Here is a 20,762-nt window from a genome sequence, read left to right as displayed (position 1 = left end):
TATGGGTTTATCAGAGTGTAATCCCATCATAAGTTAAGGAAGATCTGTATCCCTTTCTGTCTAATGTAGCTAGAAGAGATCGTCCTGTCATACAAACTCTCCAATATGGATAGTCATTATTTCACCACTGATGGATCCCTGAGCCTTTGAGCTTTCTCCTCCTCAAGAGATAAACATTATCCTTCTCTTCTTGAAGGATGAGCAATAAACACATCTCAAAATCTCAAAACTTCACTTCTATATAGGTAGTTACTTATCCTGAATACCAATTAACAGAACAGAGATGGCTGTGGAAATTCTCACTAGATAGCTCTGTGCTTGTAGATTTAGGCTTTTCATCAATTCCTCTCTATATTTCATAATTAGATTCCTTTCTACATTTCCTAACACTATCACACCACAGTAGTTAATGCTCATTTTATTAATATGTTTCTGTGTCCCCCGAGCTGCATATGAGCAAAGAAACATGTTATGAACAAGGTGAGATGAAGAGAGTCCAAACCAAGGCAACAACTGGAAAGATCTAGTTCTGAATTCTCTTTTCTCTCTAGAGGAAGTTAAGGAGCTATTTTTGTAGCTATAACTTCACCCCAGATAAAAACAAAATTCACACATATGGGAAAGAACCTATTTTGGTCAACTAGCACCAAAATACTGGTGCATGTGGTCACTAAACACAATCATTTCCCTTCTAAGACTGAATGCTCTTTAGGAAAAATATGCTGACAAGACTCAACACGTGGAGGGCAATCTTACAATCCATCAGTGTCCATGGTATTGCTGACAGGCTTCCAGGAGAAGTTGAGTGAAGAATTTGAGTTCTAGAACTGAGTACTTTCTATTAAACTGTAAGAGATATTTTCTTCAATCTGAACAAACAGAGTATACAGCCAGTTATTATTCTTAAATTCTACTTAAAGATAGAATGAAAGAAGTTTAGAGCTAAGGCTTTGAAATACTATGGTAAAAATAATTTAGTGTTTATGAGACTGCTCAAAATATTATTCCTCATGAGCATCTTTTGGGAAAATTTGGAAGCGAACCTATCTGAGTTCAACTCCTAATTCTGAACTTTACCCGTGACTTGACTCTGGATTATTCTACTTCCCTCAGTCTCAATTTCCTCATTTTTTGAATGTAAATAATTAAATGTGCACACCTTAGAGAACAGCTGTGATTGTAAAATAATACTTATAAAGTTCCTCTGCTCAGCACGAGTTGACTATCCCTATTATCATTACATGTGTCAAGAGATGACCATCGGCCCAGAGGCTGGATGCCACTCATGCTTTAATTTTATGCAAATTTTCCAAAATTAAAGCTTTCCTAAATGTCTTTGTCCTCAATTCTAAATCCATCAGTGCCATCATTTTACACATTTGTTGTTGTTGTTGTTGTTGTTGTTGTTATCACTGAGAAGCAAAGCTATCTGGAGACCCTCTAACAGCATAAAATAGTGGTTAACAGCTCATATCCCAGTGTCAGATAAAGGGATTGAACACTCAATCCAGCATTTCTGTCTGAATAATCTCAGACTAGTTGCTTAACAACTGTGGGGTTATGCAATCTCTCTGGGTCTCAGTTTCCCCATTTGCAAAGTGGCAATAATAGCTGCCTCATGAGATTGTTGTGTTATATGATGAGAACATAGTAATAGGCAATTCAACAAACTTGTTTGGGCTGCCTGTTGTGACATAAAAAATTATCCAAGAACTTAGTAGTTTAAGACAACAGTTTATTATTTCTTATGATTTTGTAGGTTGTCTGGGCAGTTCTGCTTCCAATGGTATCAGCAGAGGTACTGGGAAGGCAGGAAGGTTCCAAATGGTCTCATTCACATGACTGGCAGCAGGTGCTGGCCTCCCTACAAGCCCATCTGCAGTCATCGGCTGAGGTTCTGATCCACACGAGCCTCTCCGTGTGGCTGTTTGGGCTCCTTCACAGTATGGTGATCTCAGGATAGTCACACTTCTTACATGGCAGCAAGGTCTCAAGAGCACAAAAGCAGAAGTTCCCAGGCCTTCTCAAGGCCTCTGCCTGGAATTGGCACAGTGTTACACTGTATTCTGCTGTGTTAAGTGATCAGAAAGTGAGCCCATATTCAAAGAGAAGATAGGACTTTGCAAAGACATGAATACTTGGAGGTATGATTATTTTCCCCCAAGACCCTGAGAAATATCTACTACATCTAGCCTTTAGGAAACTGAGAAAGTTGCCTCTTCCAGCATTATTTTAAAGTGTCAGTGCTTTAGGGTGCCTGGGTGACAGTCAGTTGAGGGTCTGACTCTTGGTTTCAGCTCAAATCATGATCTCAGAGTGGTGGGATCGAGCCCCTGGTCAGGTTCTACACTCAGCAGGGAATCTGCTTGAGGATTTCTCTCTCTCCCTCTCTCCTCCCCCTGCCCTTCCCCTTTCTTATGTGCACGTGCTCTCTTATTCTTTCTCACTCTCTCAAATAATAAATGATAAAATACATAAACAAAGCATTAATGCTTTACTCTTTCATTCTGTGGTGTGAATGGTGCTCTTAAGTCTTATCTGTGGCCCTGGCTTATTATTTTCCTCTCGGGTTGCCTGGCCTCATCTCTTAAAGAGCCTCCATCTTTGCTACACACATCATGTGGCCTGGGGTTGAAACGTGAAACCGGCCAGCTTGTTGCAAATAAGTGGATATCCCCCAATATATGTAATGATTTTTGTTTGTTATCAGTAAATACATAGGTTTCAATAAAGAGCAGGTTCTCAGGCAAGCAGAGCACAATTTGGGAGGGGAGGGGACTGTAGGAAAAGCATCCTTATGTCTGAGTAACTGAGGAGCTAAAACACCCAAGACAAGAACCTTGAAACTTAGTCCAAGGCTATTACTTCACCTTACAGGGAGGAAGAAAAGTGAGAAAAACAAGCAATTTGTATGGTTCCCACAGCTCTATCCATACATACACAATGAGGTACCATTTAGAGCAGCAGTAAAAGGCTCCCTGTCCCTGACAAGCTCCTTCCTCACTGTGCCACAATGCCACCAGAATTGCTTTACAGTCCTGGTGAGCTCTTTAAAAGATTGTTTTGCTAGGGGCACCTGAGTGGCTCAGCGGTTGAGCGTCGGCCTTTGGCTCAGGTCCTGATCCTGGGGTCCAGGGATCAAGTCCCACATCGGGGTCCTCACAGGGAGCCTGCTTCTTTCTCTGCCTATGTCTCTGTCTCTGTCTCTCTCTCTCTGTATCTCTCATGAATAAATAACATTTTTAAAGAAAAATAAAAAGTTCTTTTGCTAAGAGGAAAAATCTCAGCAGGAGAAAGTGTCTCCTATTAGCTCCCAGAAAAACTAGCAAATAGCAAGGTCCGGAGAGAATGAGCCCTAGAAGACAAAACAGAACCTTTCTGATGTTGACGGAGAAAGATTTGAGCTGAGAAGGATTCAGAACAACTCAGAGCAGGGCTAATTGTATTTGTGCGGCCACTTCTCTGCCCTGGAACTCCTGCAGACAACACTATCCTCTGGCACCTCTCGATTCTTACCTGTCCAAGCTCACACAGGGCCTCAGCATCCTTCTTAATTCAGCACTCCACACATACACACTACCAAGGTCTAGAGCTGGTCTGCAAGGTGAAAAAGATTGTCCAACTCTGGTGAAGAGATGAAATATTGTCTTTTCCCCTTGAATGCATGACTATATAGAGTTCCGAAAATACTGTCAGAGCTCTGTGGGCCCAGAAGACTGGTCTTGGCAACCAAGTCAATGGTGAACCTGGTGCTGCTAGAAATAGTTGAAGGAAGGGTCAGGGCTAGCAGAGTGGAGATGAGCCTGGGGACACAGCAATAAACAGCCAGTCCGCCTCCTGTGCGCCTTGGGTCAGCCCTGCATACAAAGGAAAGGACTCCATCCCTACTCTCAGGGCAAAACAAAAATTATAACCTACAACCAGACCCCACCACGGCTATTTACAGCATGAACTCAGAGCTCGAAAGTGCCAGGTGAGGTGTTTATGACAACACTTCCCCAGAGGCATAAATGGAAATTACTAAAATTATAGGTGACTTGGCTATTTAGGGGCAGTTACACGCATTTCTAAATCTGAATGATGCTTGGGGAGGTGGAAACCTTTGACATTCCAGCAGCCCTTCCTTAAAGCCACATACTAGTCAAGATACCTTGGGCCTGAATATATAAAGCCGCATCCCGTGTTGATATTTGTAAGCCTGTGATTCTCACACAGGGTCACACTTGGTGATTCTTCGCTCTTCGTGCATTTCAGCATTAGACTATTTACCCTCGTGAAGTGGCCACAATATTTAAGACCAACAACCAAATGTTTATTTGTGGAACACAGGCTTGCCCACAGTTTACTGAAATAACAAGAGAACTGGCCTTTTTCTGCGTCTGAACTACGTTTTCTTCCCATCACATTCTTGTAATGCTGGCAACGTATGTTTAAGGGGGGGAAAGAAAACAATTCCACAAGCATATATTTCTTTTAAAAAAAGGTAGCAGGTCATGGAAAAAGTCACCAAGATTTTCCGTGAAACATATAACAAGTTCGAGACATGGGGAATTTGTTTATTCTTAGTGTCGTCTAAAAGCGATGACTATCAACGCTTGATTGCTCTCATTGCCTAAGCGTTTGAGTGACACTTAGAGGTCTTTGTTTCCATTAGAAGCAAAAGGAGAAGGATTTGATTTCTAAAATGATTTTTAAAAGAATACACTGAGACCACAAAAATACCCCTGGTCCAAGCTTACCATGTTTATGTCAACACTACTAGCATTTTGAGATAGTTCATGAAATTGACTAACCAAGGTCTGAGATACTTTTAAGAGAGAGAGAGAGAGAGATGGATTTGGGGTTGATCAACAGTAGTTAGATAGGAGCAGGGAGGAAAGAGAGATGCTAGCTAGCTCATGGCAGAGAGGAGGTCTACACCTAAGTGACAGGGAGGAGATACAGAGACAAAGCCTTTCCCTTGGGTAACCCCACCTTCCCATCTCAGAGCTTCCGCATCAAAGCATTCAAAGCCAGAATGCTGTTGACATCCTATCAGGTTGAATTCCAGGTGTTTAACTGTAAGTTCAGAAGACACTAGAAGATTTAGAAGAAATTACAAGTCAATAATCTTGAGATGAAGAAGAGCTTTCCCGTGTAACTCCAAAGGCATACTTAAACCATGGAAACACTTGTACTCTTCCACCTCTGTACATTAAAAACCATAAACAAAATGTAAAGGCTGGTGCCATATAAAGAATCCACATTCAGTACCTATGGTGAAAGTGTCGTATGATCAATATACAGGGAACTCTCAAAAATAAATGGAAAAAAAAAAGATAAATAGGGGAAACAGGCAAATTAAAAAAACAAGCAATTAACAGAAAAAATCAAGGGTCCAGGGAACAATGCTCTCCCTACATCACTAGTGTCCAAAGATGTTAAAGCAATTAAGAAGAACATTTTTATGCTACTAAATGGTAAAAAAAAAAAAAAAAAATCACAGTTATCAAAGTTGTAGAAAGACAGGCCCTCTCATAGAGTGCTGGCTGGAGTGCAGAGTAACACAACTTTCAGGAGGGCAATTTGACAACACACCATAAAAAAGTCTTTTTTTTTTTTAATGTGCATAACTTCTGATCTAGCGATTCCATATCCTTAGGAAAATATTAAAGATGTTTGCAAACATTTAGCCAACAAGATAAAATCGTGTCTGTTTTTATGATAAGAGTGAGGCATGGTATAAGTAGCCAGTGATAGAAATTGGTTATAGAACATTCTAGAATCTCAATGCAATGGTACATCAAAAAGTCATTAAAATGAAGCTGTGAAAAGAATGTTTAATGACATGGAAAATGTGCATATGATTAAGTGGAAAAAGCATAAATGAGCTGAAATGAATGAGGCACAGAGAATGATATCAGACACATAGTAGGTGCTGGCTGCTTTATTTGGAATGATTCCAATTTTGATAGGAACTCCAGTGTATAAATACAGAAATAAAATTCCGTGTATGTCAAAATACCTAGTTAGTTTAGAAATATAGAAGACATTATCTTCTTTTGTTGTCTGTATTTTCTCAAGTTCCCACAGGCAATATGTATTGTTTTTTAGGGGTAGAAAGGGAAGGTTTTCAAAAGCGATGCTGTGGGTAAACAGCCAATAACATATTTACATATGTAAATAACCATAAACATTACATATTACCCACATACATAGCTAAACATTATATACACATAGAGTCAAAGCCAAAGCACAGAAAATAAAATGTTGACAAACCTCAGTGATCATTTCTGGGTGTTATGATAACGTGTGCATTTTAGGAGTGTGTGTGTGTGTGTGTGTGTTTCTCCATTTCCAAAATATGTCATGCAAATGTTTTTCATTTATAATAAAGAAAAAGTTATTTTAAACAATAATCCCTGGGATACCACAGGACCTCCTGGAATTTAAGCAATGCTCAATTTTGCAACCCATGGTAGGGACAACGCCTCTGTCATCCTGGACCCCTTGTACTCAGTTCCCATGGAGTTACCAAGTCCCGTTGATTGCTTAGAATATGTTTTGCATTTCTCCTTTCTTTGTTTCTACTGCCATCACTCTAATTTCATTGCTCAATCGCAATTTCATAAGGCCATTTCTCTGCTCAGAGATGTCCATCAACTCCCCTCAACTCCTTGACCTGGTGATGAAGGCCTCCCCATGTTATATACCCTCCATATGAATCACAGTGAAACTGGTCCCCCTACTATTGTTCCAAAAGTACTGCGTATTGTTCCACCTTTGTTTGTGCTCAGATCACCACATACCCAAGAGTTTTTGTCCTTTCCTCTGGGTTTCCTTTGAGACAGAGCTGAAAATCCACCCTATTTGTGATTCCTGCCCTCACCGCCTCAGAGGAAATACATTTCTACTTTCCAGCCCATTTGTGTTACTCAGAGAACAAGAATAACACAAATAATCTTTTTTTTAACCTTCTCATTAGATTGATTATATTTCTTTATATCCCTTCCATAGCTCAGAAGCCTAGTAAATAGTAGAAAATGAAGGTTTGGGCGTAAACAAAAGACTTTCCAAGACAGGACACTGGTACATTTCTAACAACACAATCCTTTATTTAGTGAATATATTAGCACTCAGTTTAAATTGCTGCCACAGGGCTTTGGTTCCACTTTTCCAGTTCCTGGTGGGGTCCCTAACAGAAGCCCACCAGCCGGAGGGTGTTGGGGAAGGTCTTGCGCATGCTCATGCATTTTTCCTGGTCAATGTACAGGGAATTGGCTTTGACAGCCAGGTCATGCTCCAGTGTGGCTTTGGTGTGGACCAGCGACTGCAGGGTGTCCTCCGCTTCCCTCAGGCGCTGCTGCAAGGTCTGGATGGTGTCATCCACCTCATACACTTCATTAACAAGACTGTGTAAGGAAAGAAGCACCCGGTTAGCTTAGCAGAAGTCACATCCCTAAGGCTGGTTATGTGCTGAATTAAGGGCCTGCATGGTTACTGAATTCCTATTAGAAGGTGGCTGCTGGGCTGAGTGCACATGCGTCATCCCAAAGTCAGAACAAATGTGCAGAGGAAGCAGTACTTGGGCTTCCTTGTAGGTCTGGTATCAGGCCAGGGCCACGTCCCTTAACAATGCCCAGGATCCAAAAGGCAAACTAAGCATATTTTAGAGATACCATCAAATTTTTGTACACACACACACATATTAAATTATTACATTTTTTAGAAGAGGGAAAACTTATAAACATGTGACACTTTTTTAAATAGTAAAGATGGGAAAAATCAAAACTTAGATGGACTTTCTTACGTTACTATTTTATCATGGCAATTCTTTTCATTGTTAGGAGGAGGGGGGATACCCAACTTTACTCAATGGCTAGAATTCAGCACAATTTGTCAACATATCCTGGTGGTGGCCGTGGTAGAGGTTAGTTAATGAGGCATTCCTGAAATTATAATGCCCATGCCCCCCAGCAACATCCCAAGGCAATGCCTCAAGTTCCCAGACTAAATATATTTGTAATTGTTGAAAACGTAATAGGACAAGATAATGTTTAAAATCAGCTATATAAGTGGTGAAACAGGTTGTAGCTCTAATTACCTTGTGATGATAAAAAAATGACACATTCTTCATTAAGACAAAAAGAAAAAAATCATTTCATAGAAAAATCTATCACATCTTCTCAAATTATATTAGTCAATATTGTTTTAATTTTCATTTCTCTGATTATTAGAGAAACTTCCCTGAGTGTCTACTGGCCTTGTTGCTTGCAGCATTTCTTCTGTGAACTGCTTCTCTCTTTTGCTCCTTTCTACTGAGGTATAACTATTTATCTTACTCATTTGCAAAGAGCTCTTTCCATTTAGGCATATTGATTTTTTTTTGTCTGCTTTGCTACTGACAAATTTTTTCCCTGATTTGTTTTTTGCCTTTTTAATTTTGGTTATGATGTGTTTTCTATACATAAGATTTCAAATTTTTACAGTAAGCCAAATCTTTTTCTTTGTGATTTCTTCCATTGTGTTTATATTTAGAAAGTCTTTCTTTCTCTTTTTGGGGGGTAATTAAACAGAGGCTCCTTTACCCACTGATTTGGCCAATTATATTGAAGAGAGATGACTATGTGGCCACTTAAGAGAAAAGATAGGGAACAGTTTATAAAAAGACAATAATAATAATAGTAACACATTTATTAACTACTTTATTATATATATGGTATATAATATATATGTATTATATATACATACTCTACATGTAGTATTTATATATATAAATATATATGCATTGTATACACTATCCTAATGACTTTCCACAATCAAAAAATTTATTATTAATTTCATAACAACACCATGAAGTAGATACTATTATTATCCCCATTTTACAGATGACAAAACTGAGGTATAAGGAATTTAGGTTACTCTCCTTAGTGTTTTGCATGGAATGACCTATTGGCTGCCTTTAATTACCATGCTGCTCCCTGCCTGATCCTGGTCAGTTGAAAACACAACTCCAAATTTAACAAATTGTAAGTAGTGCTTAAATATTAAAGTTTTCTTTATTTGGGAATTCATTTATCTGCAGACTGGAGGTGCACCGAGTTAATTAAAATATACAGTAATACAGGGGTCCTGCCTGCCTCATTTAGTAAAACATGCGACTCTCAATCTCAGGGTCATGAGTTCAAGCCCCACTTTAGGTGTGGAGCCTCCTTAAAAAAATAAAAATAGAAAAATAAAATAAAACATCCACTAATGTAAAGAGAATGGTGATGATAACCACAGACCACATAAAGATGTGTGTGTCCCTAGGGATAGAAAGGAATTTCACCATCATAGAAAAATATCCAGGCCATGTTAAAATCATTATACCAAGGCAACAGTCTAGCTTCACAGAACTCTGCAACTGGAAAATAAATGTGAGAGGTCACCAAGCCCAGCTTCCTTGTTTCACAGACAAGGAGACTGAGCCAGGAGACTGATGAACTGCCTTCTCCACAGGCACGCGGCTCACATGTGTTTATAAGCTTCACACAGTTATCCAGGAAACTAAGAAGGAAATAGGGAGTCTCACTGGCCATAATAAGGAACTGGGTCCCATTTCCTGCCCCTACCATCTCAGCTCCCTGCAAGAGGCAGAAGCAGAGACCAGGGAAGTGGCTTCAGGATCCAGGACCCTTTTGGGTAAGACCATTTCTATTTGTAATCCCTACAGTGTAGGGTTACTGGGTTAACACACAGGATGCCTCAGATAAATCTGAATTTCAAAGAAATGTGCATTTTTTTAGTGTAGGTATTTTTTTAATTGTGACCAAAGACACACAACATAGAATTTACCATCTTAACCACTTTTAGGCGAACGGTTTAGTGGTGTTACCTGCATTCACACTGTTGTGCAACCATGACCACCGTCTATTCACAAAACTCTTTATCTTGCAAAACTGAAACTCGGTCCTCATTGAACACTAACTCTTCATCCTCCTGGGGCCCTGGTAATCACCATTCTACTTTCCATCTCCCTGAATATTACTGCTCTATGATCCTCATACAGGTGGAATCACGCAGTGCTTGTCCTTGTGTGACTGGCTTATTATTTCACTCAGTGTAATATCCTGAAGGTTCATCCATGTGGTAGCAGGTGTCAGAATTCCCTTCCTTTTTAAGGCTGAATAATATTCAGTCTATGTATTTTCACTTGGCACAAGGCTCTTTTTAGTAGAAGTATTTTATGCAGTATTTGGGATATATTTATACTAGAAATTATTCATTGTTTACTGAAACTCAAATTTTACTGGCCATCCTGTGTTTTGATTTGCAAAATCGGGCAACACTACCACAAGGGCCAGTGTCATACCAGCACAAAGTAGGCTCTCACAGAATATTAAGATGGCATCAAAGCAATAACTTTTCTACTCAAAACTCTCATGCTCTCTTCTTTGGCACATTTTTAAGGAGAGGCACCAAATCAGAAGCCACTGTGTAGGCTGAATGGCGGGAAGACAAGAGGGCAGGAAGGGGGGGGTCTCATTTTGTACCCCATAGAGATCTGTATTCAATTCATTTTAACATCAGAATGCATCTTGATCTTACTTGTGAAATTAAACAAGAAAACTTTCAGAGAAAAATATGGTAAAAAGTTTGACTTAAAAGAATAAAGGAATAATCTCTTTGCAGTATTATCTTATGTTGCATAGTAGTATGAGGAAAGAGCATTCACACCTAACAATAACCTATATGCTGTAGCAACATGATGGAAGGAATGCAAGAAATACTTTGAGAAGAAAGAATTTGTACTTGTCACGGGGGAAGAAACTCACAATATGATGTTCGTTGAAAAAGTCAAGATAGGGGCACCTGGGTGGTTCAGTGAGTTAAGCGTCTGTCTTCAGCTCAGGTCATGATTTCAGGGTCCTGGGATTGAGGCCTGCATCAGACTCAACACTCCCCTCCTTTCTCCTCCCCTGCTCATGCTCACATGCATGCACTCTCTTTCTCAAATAAATAAATGAAAGAAAGAAAGAAAGAAAGAAAGGGGATAGAAAATCCCATAGGAAAAAAAAAGAAAGAAAGAAAGAAAATCCCATAGGCAGCTTGATCACAATTTTGTCAACATACCTGGTGGAAATACAACAAAATGCTAACTCTGGTTTTCCCTCAATGGCAACAAAGAATCGAAGATGGGTTTTATTTTTTACTTCCTTTTTCTGATTTTTTTCCCCCATCATGAGCAGATAGATACTACTTTTAAAGCCAGAAGGAACACGGTTAAATATTTTATAAAATGGAAACACAATTTTGAGGGACTTAAAGTCTCTTTGGCTTTTAGAGACCAACACAACAAGGGCGACGGGGCCAACTTATCTTGCTGGGACAGCACAACAATCAGACTATGATGGTCTAGAAATGCCCAGGAACTGCTCTCCCATGTCCACCTCTGGGCACACCCTCCTTCAAGGATGTGCCAGCTGCTGGCTGACCCTGGCTGAGGGAGGGAGTGGAGTAGATGTGTCACCAGCACCCCAGGCCATCTGAGGTCCCATCTCAGGCCATGGGGACATGGTCTTTGCAGATGCTAAGCAAAGCATCTTGATCACCCACCACACCCACTGTGCCCTTCCTTCTCTGCTCTGCAGGCAAGTCCTTGAATATGCTTGCTCTGTCTCGGGCCTCAGCAACTTCACCCTTCCCGTCTCCACTGCCCAAAATACCCTTTTTTGTTTTTAAAATTTTTATTTATTTGAGAGAGAGAGAGAGAATGAGAGAGAGGAGCAGAGGGAGAAGTAGATCTCCTGCTGAGCTGGGAGCCTAATGCAGGGCTCAACTCCAGGACCCTGAGATCATAACATGAGCCAAAGCATCTGCTTAGCCAACTGAGCCACCAGGCATCTCAGCCCAGAACATTCTTACCCTACTTTTCATCCCACTAATTAATGCCATCCTCAAAGCCCAAATGTGAAGACACTCTTCAAGAAGTCCCTCCCTCACCCCTAGGACTATTTTGCTACCTAATGGCATGTGTTCCAAGAGCACCAACTCTTCTGCAGCCCTCCTGGCACTTGGCTGGGCCTGTTTGTTACATCTTCCCTGCAGGGCATCAACACAACAAAAGCAACAGCTCCCTGAGCCCACCTTCCTCGTGGGTGCATCTGCAGCCCCTTCTGCAGTCCACAGGCATCCCAAAAATACTTGTGGGATGAAGACCACTTCCCTGCCCCAGGTGAGGGAGGTCACAGAAGGAGATAGGGAGCTGCCTGGAAGTCCAAGTTCACAGAGTCTTCGGAGAACAAGAACCAGAGCCCAGGTGACAAAGAGGAAGCACAAGCTGGAGGGGAAGCCTGGAGGGAAGGCTGGAGGGGTCCACTTCCAAGACAGTCCAGGAGGAAGAAGACACCACAAAGGGTCCCCAGAAGGCTCAGAGAGCAACAACAAGCTGTGAAAACAGATCCACACAGCACATCTCCCTTCGTCTTAGAACCTGCACTGTTTTCTCACTTTTTTTTTTTTTTAAAGGAATTGAAGATCCACAGAACGCAGGCAGCTGGTGCCTTGCCTTTCACTGCAACATGAGTACAGCTGGGAGATCCTGCACTTCCCTCCCTGTGCCCTTAGAAACACATTTTCACCCATCTTTCAAGGCCACATCTCTCCCTCGGCTTCCTTGTTCTTGGCAGATCACAGAAAACTGTTCTGCTGAAACCACTTATTTTGGGGGGAAATTGCAGAACTGAAAAACATTTTGCATTCAAATACGAATAAAGCTACTGTCATTTTTTTTTTTAATGCACCAAGATTATTGAAGTAAAGCAGAGCCTGGTCTGGCCTGCCGCCACCAAAGATGCCAAAAATGTTTAGAATTACTTTTGCAAGAACCCGTTCGGAAAATTTAAATGAAAACAAAAGTCTCAAAATGAAAACTGCAATTTTTCTCTATCCTTGCTTCCCTGAGTCTGTGGTCCTTTGGACCACGATGCTTTAAAAACAAATCTTTACAGAAACAAAAGTAGGTTTTGTCCTAAAGTCTATAAAGGAGAAATGGACATGGTATGGATTCTACAGGAAGCAAAGGGAAAGTGAATTCCATGTAGCTGTGAAGTGGAGGAAAAAAGGAAAAGTCATTCAGCTTCTGTGGAGCAACCTCCCATGCCTCATTTGTCTGAAAACTCCAATGTCAAATTAGACCACTACTCAAAATCCTTTTAAAAAGCAGCCTGGGTTTGTCTGGTGCCAGTGTGAACAATTTATGTATCCCTGTCTCTACTCCTGGTGACTCTGCAGAAACTTCCAGAGAAAGAAACTTCACTCAGCTTCCCCTAATAAGATTTGCAGAAAGCCACAATTCGTGATCTAAGCCTAACTGGCCAGATGTCTGAGCTCTCACTACCATGCTCCTCAGAAGCACGGGGACACGGCAGACTGGCCACCCGGGCACCTGCCTGGCCTCCGGAGTGGAGAACAGCTTATCCTAAATCATGAACGGGCTATATAGGAATAGGGGTTCTCTGCAACCCACTTGGGGAAACGTGTAGCCATCCTGGATGCACACCCATATGGCTATGGCCCAACAACAGCTCCACAAGGAGAAATGCAGCTAATCCATTGGCATATATTCTACAACATGCTTCTTAGCACCCAACACAGACAACATGCATGCTGTACAGTAGGGTGTTTTGCTGTAAGGATCTCCTCTGTGACCCTCAGTTTCATCCTCTGTGAGAGAGAGAGATAGGGATACAGTACCTGCCTTGCCAGCTCACTCCGTGTGGGCATTGAGGGAGTTGGATGGGATCGGGCATGCAATAGGGGGACGGATGGTAAAAGCACCATACATGTGAAAGATGGGGGAAGCAAAAGCAAATGGTTGGTTTGGTTGAAAAGAGCTCCGCAGTGAGGCAGGCAAGGGCTTAAACTGTGCCTCTACTTACCACATCACACAACCTGCTCCTGCCTCATTTTCTTTATTTGTGAACTGCAGATCATGAATGAGGGCTGAGGATGGGGCTCGCACAGAATGAGATCCATACATGGTGGCAACTACTCTACTCTTGCCATTTCAGCATCTTTCTCCTCTTCATCATTGTTGGCCTCACGACGATCTCCCTGACTTGCTTCCTAGGATCAATCCTTTGTCATGAGAAGGGAATCCCATCATGGAACCAGGTAGGGGACAACACTAGTGGCATCTCCCCGCAGCACCAGAAAGGAATTTGGAGTTCAAGAGTGGCCGCTTTGGTTCTTCCAGGTGCTATCAATTTGATTTGCTTCTGTGCAGGGCATTTCGTGACCTGAGAAGAGTGATGAAGAAATCCAGAAAGAAATGGCAAGCCGGCCAGTATTGGGAAGTTGGAAATGAAGCCAGAACGCTGGGGGAGAAAAGCTTTGCCCAATTCCTGACAAGACCATCCAAAAAGGAATGTTCAAAGTTAAAAATTATCATCATACGGGGTCTCTGGTTGTCTCAGCGGTTTAGTGCCTGCCTTTGGCCCAGGGCGCGATCCTGGAGTCCTGGGATGGAGTCCCACGTCAGGCTCCCGGCATGGAGCCTGCTTCTCCCTCCTCCTGTGTCTCTGCCTCTCTCTCTCTCTCTCTCTCTATGTCTATCATAAATAAATAAATTTTTTTAAAATGATCGTCATAATAAAAGGCATCTAGTGTTTGGGAGATAAATGTCAGCACCAGAGTCATGCTGCCATGTATATGGGGGAGAGGACTATGCTTGATGAAGACAGCTGGTCTCAATTTCTACTGAGAACAGAACAAACTGAAATGAATCTGAGGTAGTCCTAGGGGACCATGAGGATGGTCTTAATGAGGAGAGAAGATATCAAATGCCAAGAGAGGCCAATGAGAACAAATGGGTGAGAACAAATAGAAAGGGGTCAGTGGAACTGGTAACACAAGTCCCTTTTCTAATGAGTCCCAGGCACTGAAAACCACACAGCAAGCAACATACTCTGCTGCTTATAAGAGAGGTGTTCTGGAAACTCCAGACCCCTGGGAAGCACAGAGGAACCCAGAGGACCCATCGGGCCCACTCAATGAGGCTTAACATTTATCACTTGTTTGTTTTTTTTTTTTTGCATACAGTGTTGATTTTATGTGCTTTTTTTAAAAATTGTGGTAAAATGTACATAGCACAAAAAATTTACCATCTCAACTATTTTTAAGTGTACAGTGCAGTGGTGTTAAGTACTTTAAAACTGGGACACCTGGGTGGCTCAGTCATTGAGTGTCTGCCTTCGGCTCAGGGTGTGATCCCAGGGTCCCGGGATCGAGTCCCACATCAGGTTCCCCACAGGGAGCCTGCTTCTCCCTCTGCCTGTGTCTCTACCTCTGTGTGTGTGTCTCTCATGAATAAATAAATAAAATCTTTAAAAGAAAAAGTACTTTCAAACTGTTGTGTATCCATCACCACCATCCATCTCTGGAACTTAACCATCATCCCCGACTAAAACTCCATGCCCATTATTAATAATTATTAACACTTTCTTTCTTTTTTTTTAAATTATTAACACTTTCAAAGAAGGCTCCTAGACAATGACTGTTAGTGTGCTCTTCCATGTGACAGCAGAAAGCGACTTTATAAAGAGCATGGAGCCGCCACCAAGGGGCAAGTGGGTTGCTCCAAGGTGCACCCTGACCTTGCCCTTCCTGCCAAGGGCACACTCCCGCCTCACCGTAGCTGAGCCATGTCCCGGCAGAGTTCTATGTTGGGTCTCCTCGTACGCTCGTCCAGTCTGGTCTGAGCCACCTTCAGGAAGGCAGACTTGTCTTTGATGGCCTTCTTGATAGATTCTATGGTCATTTCAGTCTGGAAAATCTCCTGCAGGGTCTGTATGAAAAGAAACAAATGCTTGAGGCCTCTTGCATTTAAGGCTTGAGGCCTGCCTTGCCCTCTCCACTGGGCAGGTGGATTCTCTCAAGGCCTTTTTCCCTCCCTGTCATCCAGACTCTCTGAAGAGCTGACTGTGTGTGTCTCTTCCCTCTCTAGGGGAAATCTGCCAGGCAGGGGGTATTTATACCACAGAAATGAGCAAATATGACAAAATGGCCCCCCCTCCCACCCACAGCCCCCAGATCACCTGTCGTTAAAAATTCACATGTATGCATAACTCTGAAAAAATGTGAGGCTGTGAGGTTTGAGGGGCCCTTAGGTCATCCTCACATAGCATGTCCTGCCTCTTTTTCTTCTTACCAGTGTCCACGGAGATGTTTTCCTGCTGGTGGAGGATTTGCCTTGAAGCAAATCAAGTTCAAGTTCCTGTGTGTCTCACTTATAAGGAAGGAGTACTATACAGGATGCTATTCAGAATCCTGATTTTATATTATTTTTTCTTAAAGAATGTCCCCCCAAACTGTTTAAACCTGAGTCCTTTCTTGGTCTTCTCTCCCACCTATGCTCCGACAACTCTTCTTTCTTCTACGGCTTTGACCTCTGCACTCCCAGTTCTCCAAGTCCACCTAGCACTGCCCCCTTCCTCAGCCACCTTCCTGTGGCCTGAAGACACACCCCAATGTCCCGCAAATTCTTATAAAACCTCATGTCTTTAGCACCACGCTCTCACCCAGTCCCACCTGGGTATTCTCCAGCCGGTACCCTCCCGCCTCCTGCTCCCAGTCCCCATGGCACACATTCCATAATGGTCTTATTCACTCCTTCTTTTGCGACCAGCAAATCTCCAGGTGGCCCCTCTACACCGGGACCCAGTGGCCCTCATGAAACTGCACTCTCAGAGTCAATAATAATCCTCCCCGATGTCTCCCTCTCATTGAAACTCTTACCCTGCTTGTCTTCTCTGGCCAAGCACTGTCCTAATTCCCAGCCTCTCTCTCTAGCTGCTCCTCACCACTTCCAGTGCAAGGCTGCATCTTGAACCACTTCTCTGCTCTGTCCCTTCTCCCCTCTCATGTAGTGTAACATCAGGGACTCACCACTTGTATAATCCAGGAGCCCTGAAATCCATCACTTCAGCTTTGACCTCCCTCCCAAGCTTTCAACAACCTGTTGAAGATCATTGCAGTCGTCTATCACCAAAGCCACCCTTGGGGGCTCCCTGTCCCCCTGAAGCTATCCCTATCTCTCACCAGCAGAAATAACTCTTCCTTCTGAAGCTGTTTCATCTGCAGCTCCAAGTTCTTTTTACACCTTTCTGGTCTTTTCTACTTTCATGTCTCGTCTCAATCCAAATACAAGGTGGCAGAGCTAGTGTGTTGCTGATCAGTGTATACCCCCCCCCAAAGTCCCCAGCACAGTACTTCGAATGTAGCCATTCTGGCCCAAATTCTGTCCTCTTTCCCAGCCCCAGAAAGGCTCCTGTGTTGACATCCTAATCCCCAGTATCTCAGAATGTGATTGTTTTTGGAGATGGAGCCTTTGAAAGAGGTAATTGCGTTAAAATGAGGTCACTATGGTAGGCCCCGGTGCAAAATGACTGGTGTCCTTAGAAGAAGGGGAGATTAGGACACAGGCACGCATAGAGGGAAGAGCACGTGAGGACCTAGTGGGGGTTGGCCATCTGCAAATCAAAGAGAGAGACCTCAAAAAAAATAAAATTTAAAAAAATAAATAAATAAACAAATAAATAAACAAACAAACAAATAAATAAATAAATAAAAACAAAGAGAGACCTCAGAAGAGATCAACTCTGCTGACACCTGGATCTTGTACATCTAGCTTCCAGAATTGTGTGTGTGTGTGTGGGGGGGGAGTGACTTCTGTTGTTTAAGTCATCCAGTCTGTAGTATTTTGTTGTGACAGCCCCAGAGAACTAAAGCAGAAGTAAATAAAAATTTGTTGAACAAAGGGACTCCATCAGGTGAGCCTTCCAGAGGCCTTCAGAATAGCTTCATACTGCCCAGTGAACACCTTCCCATGGATGTCTTCTACAGTGTGGCTCCAGGCCACCTTTTCAGGCTTCTCTCCCAGGACACACACCATCCATTTACTGACCTGAACTCCACTTCTCACTGGCTACCTCCTGAGGCTTCATTTAAGACATCACCCTGCCGGAATGTTCACCTCTTTCTCCAAACCCCAACAACACTTTCTACATTTGCTGTTTGGCAACTGCAATTTCTAATTTTCTATTGATACTAATTGTTCGTGAGCTTTTCATACACGTGCACATCTTGACAAATATAAGCTCCTGGGTGGCATGCTGCCTGGCCCAATAGATATCTGTCGCCCAAAGAAAACAACATGAGAAGGGAAATTGCTGTAGTCTAAGAAAACATGGTGCCCTCAGTTGGATAATACCTCCTTCCAGCACACATGGCTGACTGTGTCAGGTCTTAAAATAAAACATGAAAACCTATAGGCAGCTCAATCCACAGAAATAATAAGGGCTCCAAGACTGACACTAAATAAAGAGCTCTTTGTTTATCTTGAAACATTCAAATTCTGCATAAATCCTTCATTTTATTGTCACTCTAAAATGCTTATGCTTGGAGCACTTTAAAAAGTTCAATATCAGAAACACTCTTGATCCACCTAATAGTTTCCTGTATTTGGTTTTGTATTCCAGAAAAAGGGCCTGAAATAATTTCACAGAAAACATTCCTCCCATATGTTCTAATAATAAATTCACTTCCTAGTTACATACAGTGATTCATTAAACTTTAATCATAATATTTTTGTTTCTATTAAATGCTAGGAACCTTTCAATGCATAGTGCATTCTTTGTATTCCAAAAACCAGGGGATTCCAATTTCATTTTGACACCTGGCTACTTGGCTAAAATAAATGGTGTGCTTTGTACTGTTTTTAATTTTTCTTGGTCTGCATGGCCAGGAGGCCATGCATCTTATGGTGTCTCTCCAGGAATGGTGAGAGATCTGTGGTCCCAGAGCCCCCTCCCCTGTTCTATCTATCCAGGTCAGCTAACGGATACCACCGGCGCTTGATTTACCTTTGCTAAGTGAACCTGAATCTTATTTTTAGCATCTGCAGTCTCAGCAATGCGATTGGTGAAAGATACATTCACTTTGTTGAATTGATTCCACATCTCATTGGCAGTCACAACCAAGAGGTTTTGAATGTCATCTCTTAGCTTGGCAGAGGCTGCGCGTTCACTTTGGGAACGGAGAATATTGTCATCTGTAAATTTGGCCCAGGACTCAGGCACTGAGACTCTGGAAAAAAAAAAAAAAAAAAAAGGTAGAACCATACAATGGTAACAATGATGAATCAGCCTGGACAGTCTGTAGGCAATCATTCATTTTGTAAAAGGAGAAATCCCCTATCACTGAATCCTGGTTTTACTACATAAAATGTAAACATCAGAGGAAAGCTTATTTAAAATTTTTCTTAATTGTTCCTTATTTTCCTGCTTAGTTTCTGTAACCAAAACATACACCAAGTCCTCTACCACTCGTCGGCCAGGGGGCAGGGAGCAGTGGGGAAGGGATGGATGAAGGATGCGAGTATGTTGGTTCACAAGAAGTGTGTCTCCCCAGTCCAATAAGCAAATGAGAAAATATCCAGTGTCAGGAGTAATCAGAGTACTAAATGAAAGCAGCAACATACTAATAACCCTTTATCAGAATAGCAAAGACTGAAGAGAATGGTAATTTTCTGGTGTGCATGTTTTTAAAAGTTTTCTCTCAGATCTTGCAGGCAGGGTTGTTGAATTGGTACAATCATGCCAGAGGACAACAGACACCAAGAACCTATCAAATGTAACCCAGAAATTCCATTTACAGAATTTTTTTTACTGTGATATAACTAACATATAACATTGCATTAGTTTCAGGTAGATGTACAGCATAATAATTTGACACATGTCTACATTGCAAAATGATTCTCACAATAAATTTCCTTATCACCTATCGCCATACATGGTTAAAATTATTTTTTTCTTTGGATGAAAACTTACATTCTACTCTCTTAATAACTTTCAAATATACAATACAGTATCATTAACTATAGTCATGAATCTCTATTTTACATCTCTAGACTAAAAATAATGTGCTTCATGAATTTGTGTGACATCTTTGCCCAAGACCCATGTTAATCTTCTTGACCTTGTTCCAATGTGAGTATATGTGCTGCTAAAGCAATATAAAAATTTGTCCTAAGGAAATAATGCTCCCAAAAAACTGTATACTTGAGGCCATTAATGTTCAGCAATATTTATGATTATCCTTGAAAACCTTAAAACAGTCTAAGTGTCCAAAAGTAATAGAAAAAGTTGGTAAATTATCATACTTTTAAATGAGTGATCCATATGGCATGCAGACTCATGTTGTAGCATATTTTCACAGTTTTTATAAATCAGGAAATGAAAAGTCAGACAGACTATATAAACAGTATGTGTGTAATGCCATTCTTTAAAAATATAAATCTGTATCTATATGTGTGGAACAATATTGGAAGGACTAAGGCAGCCCAGGTGGCTCAGCGGTTTAGTGCCGCCTTCAGCCCAGGGTATGATCCTGGAGACCCGGGCTCGAGTCCCACATCAGGCTCCCTGCGTGGAGCCTGCTTCTCCCTCTGCCTGTGTCTCTGCCTCTCTCTCTCTCTCCCTCTGTGTGTGTGTGTCTCATGTATAAATAAATAAAATCTTTAAAAAATATATTGGAAAGACTAACAGGTCACATTGGGTATGGTGGGCTTATGGGTGGCATTTCTTTGTTGGTATTATAGGAAATCACATAAGACTCTAACCGTTGACTAGTTGTTAGCTCAGGCCACAATGACCCAAAATAACACCCTATGTGCTCCATATCCTGACATTCCATGAAGGATGGCTAAAAACTCATGCTGGAAATAGAGAAGGCCCTTGATG

General features: G+C 41.8%; 1 protein-coding gene and 1 non-coding gene across 4 annotated transcripts in view; both read right to left on the bottom strand.

The window, feature by feature from the left end:
• Positions 1 to 7,069: 7,069 nt before the first annotated feature.
• Positions 7,070 to 20,762, bottom strand: part of TEKT3 (tektin 3) — a 40,180-nt gene continuing 26,487 nt past the window's right edge. For all 3 annotated transcript variants that reach the window (XM_077892570.1, XM_077892571.1, XM_077892572.1), the window contains 3 exons: positions 18,885 to 19,107; positions 15,654 to 15,808; positions 7,070 to 7,391 (listed from right to left, as the gene is read on the bottom strand). In XM_077892570.1, the coding sequence (XP_077748696.1) occupies positions 7,175 to 7,391; positions 15,654 to 15,808; positions 18,885 to 19,107 (595 nt within the window). In that variant the 3' untranslated portion in view covers positions 7,070 to 7,174. The remainder of the gene's footprint in view (positions 7,392 to 15,653; positions 15,809 to 18,884; positions 19,108 to 20,762) is intronic.
• On the bottom strand, positions 19,932 to 20,034 carry LOC144311611 (U6 spliceosomal RNA). The gene has a single exon (XR_013377207.1). It is a non-coding gene; the product is annotated as a U6 spliceosomal RNA (small nuclear RNA).

Source organism: Canis aureus, chromosome 3, assembly GCF_053574225.1.
Source record: "Canis aureus isolate CA01 chromosome 3, VMU_Caureus_v.1.0, whole genome shotgun sequence".
Lineage (NCBI taxonomy): Eukaryota > Metazoa > Chordata > Mammalia > Carnivora > Canidae > Canis > Canis aureus.
Note: the sequence above shows the minus strand (reverse complement) of the source record. Positions and strands in the feature narration are given on the sequence as shown.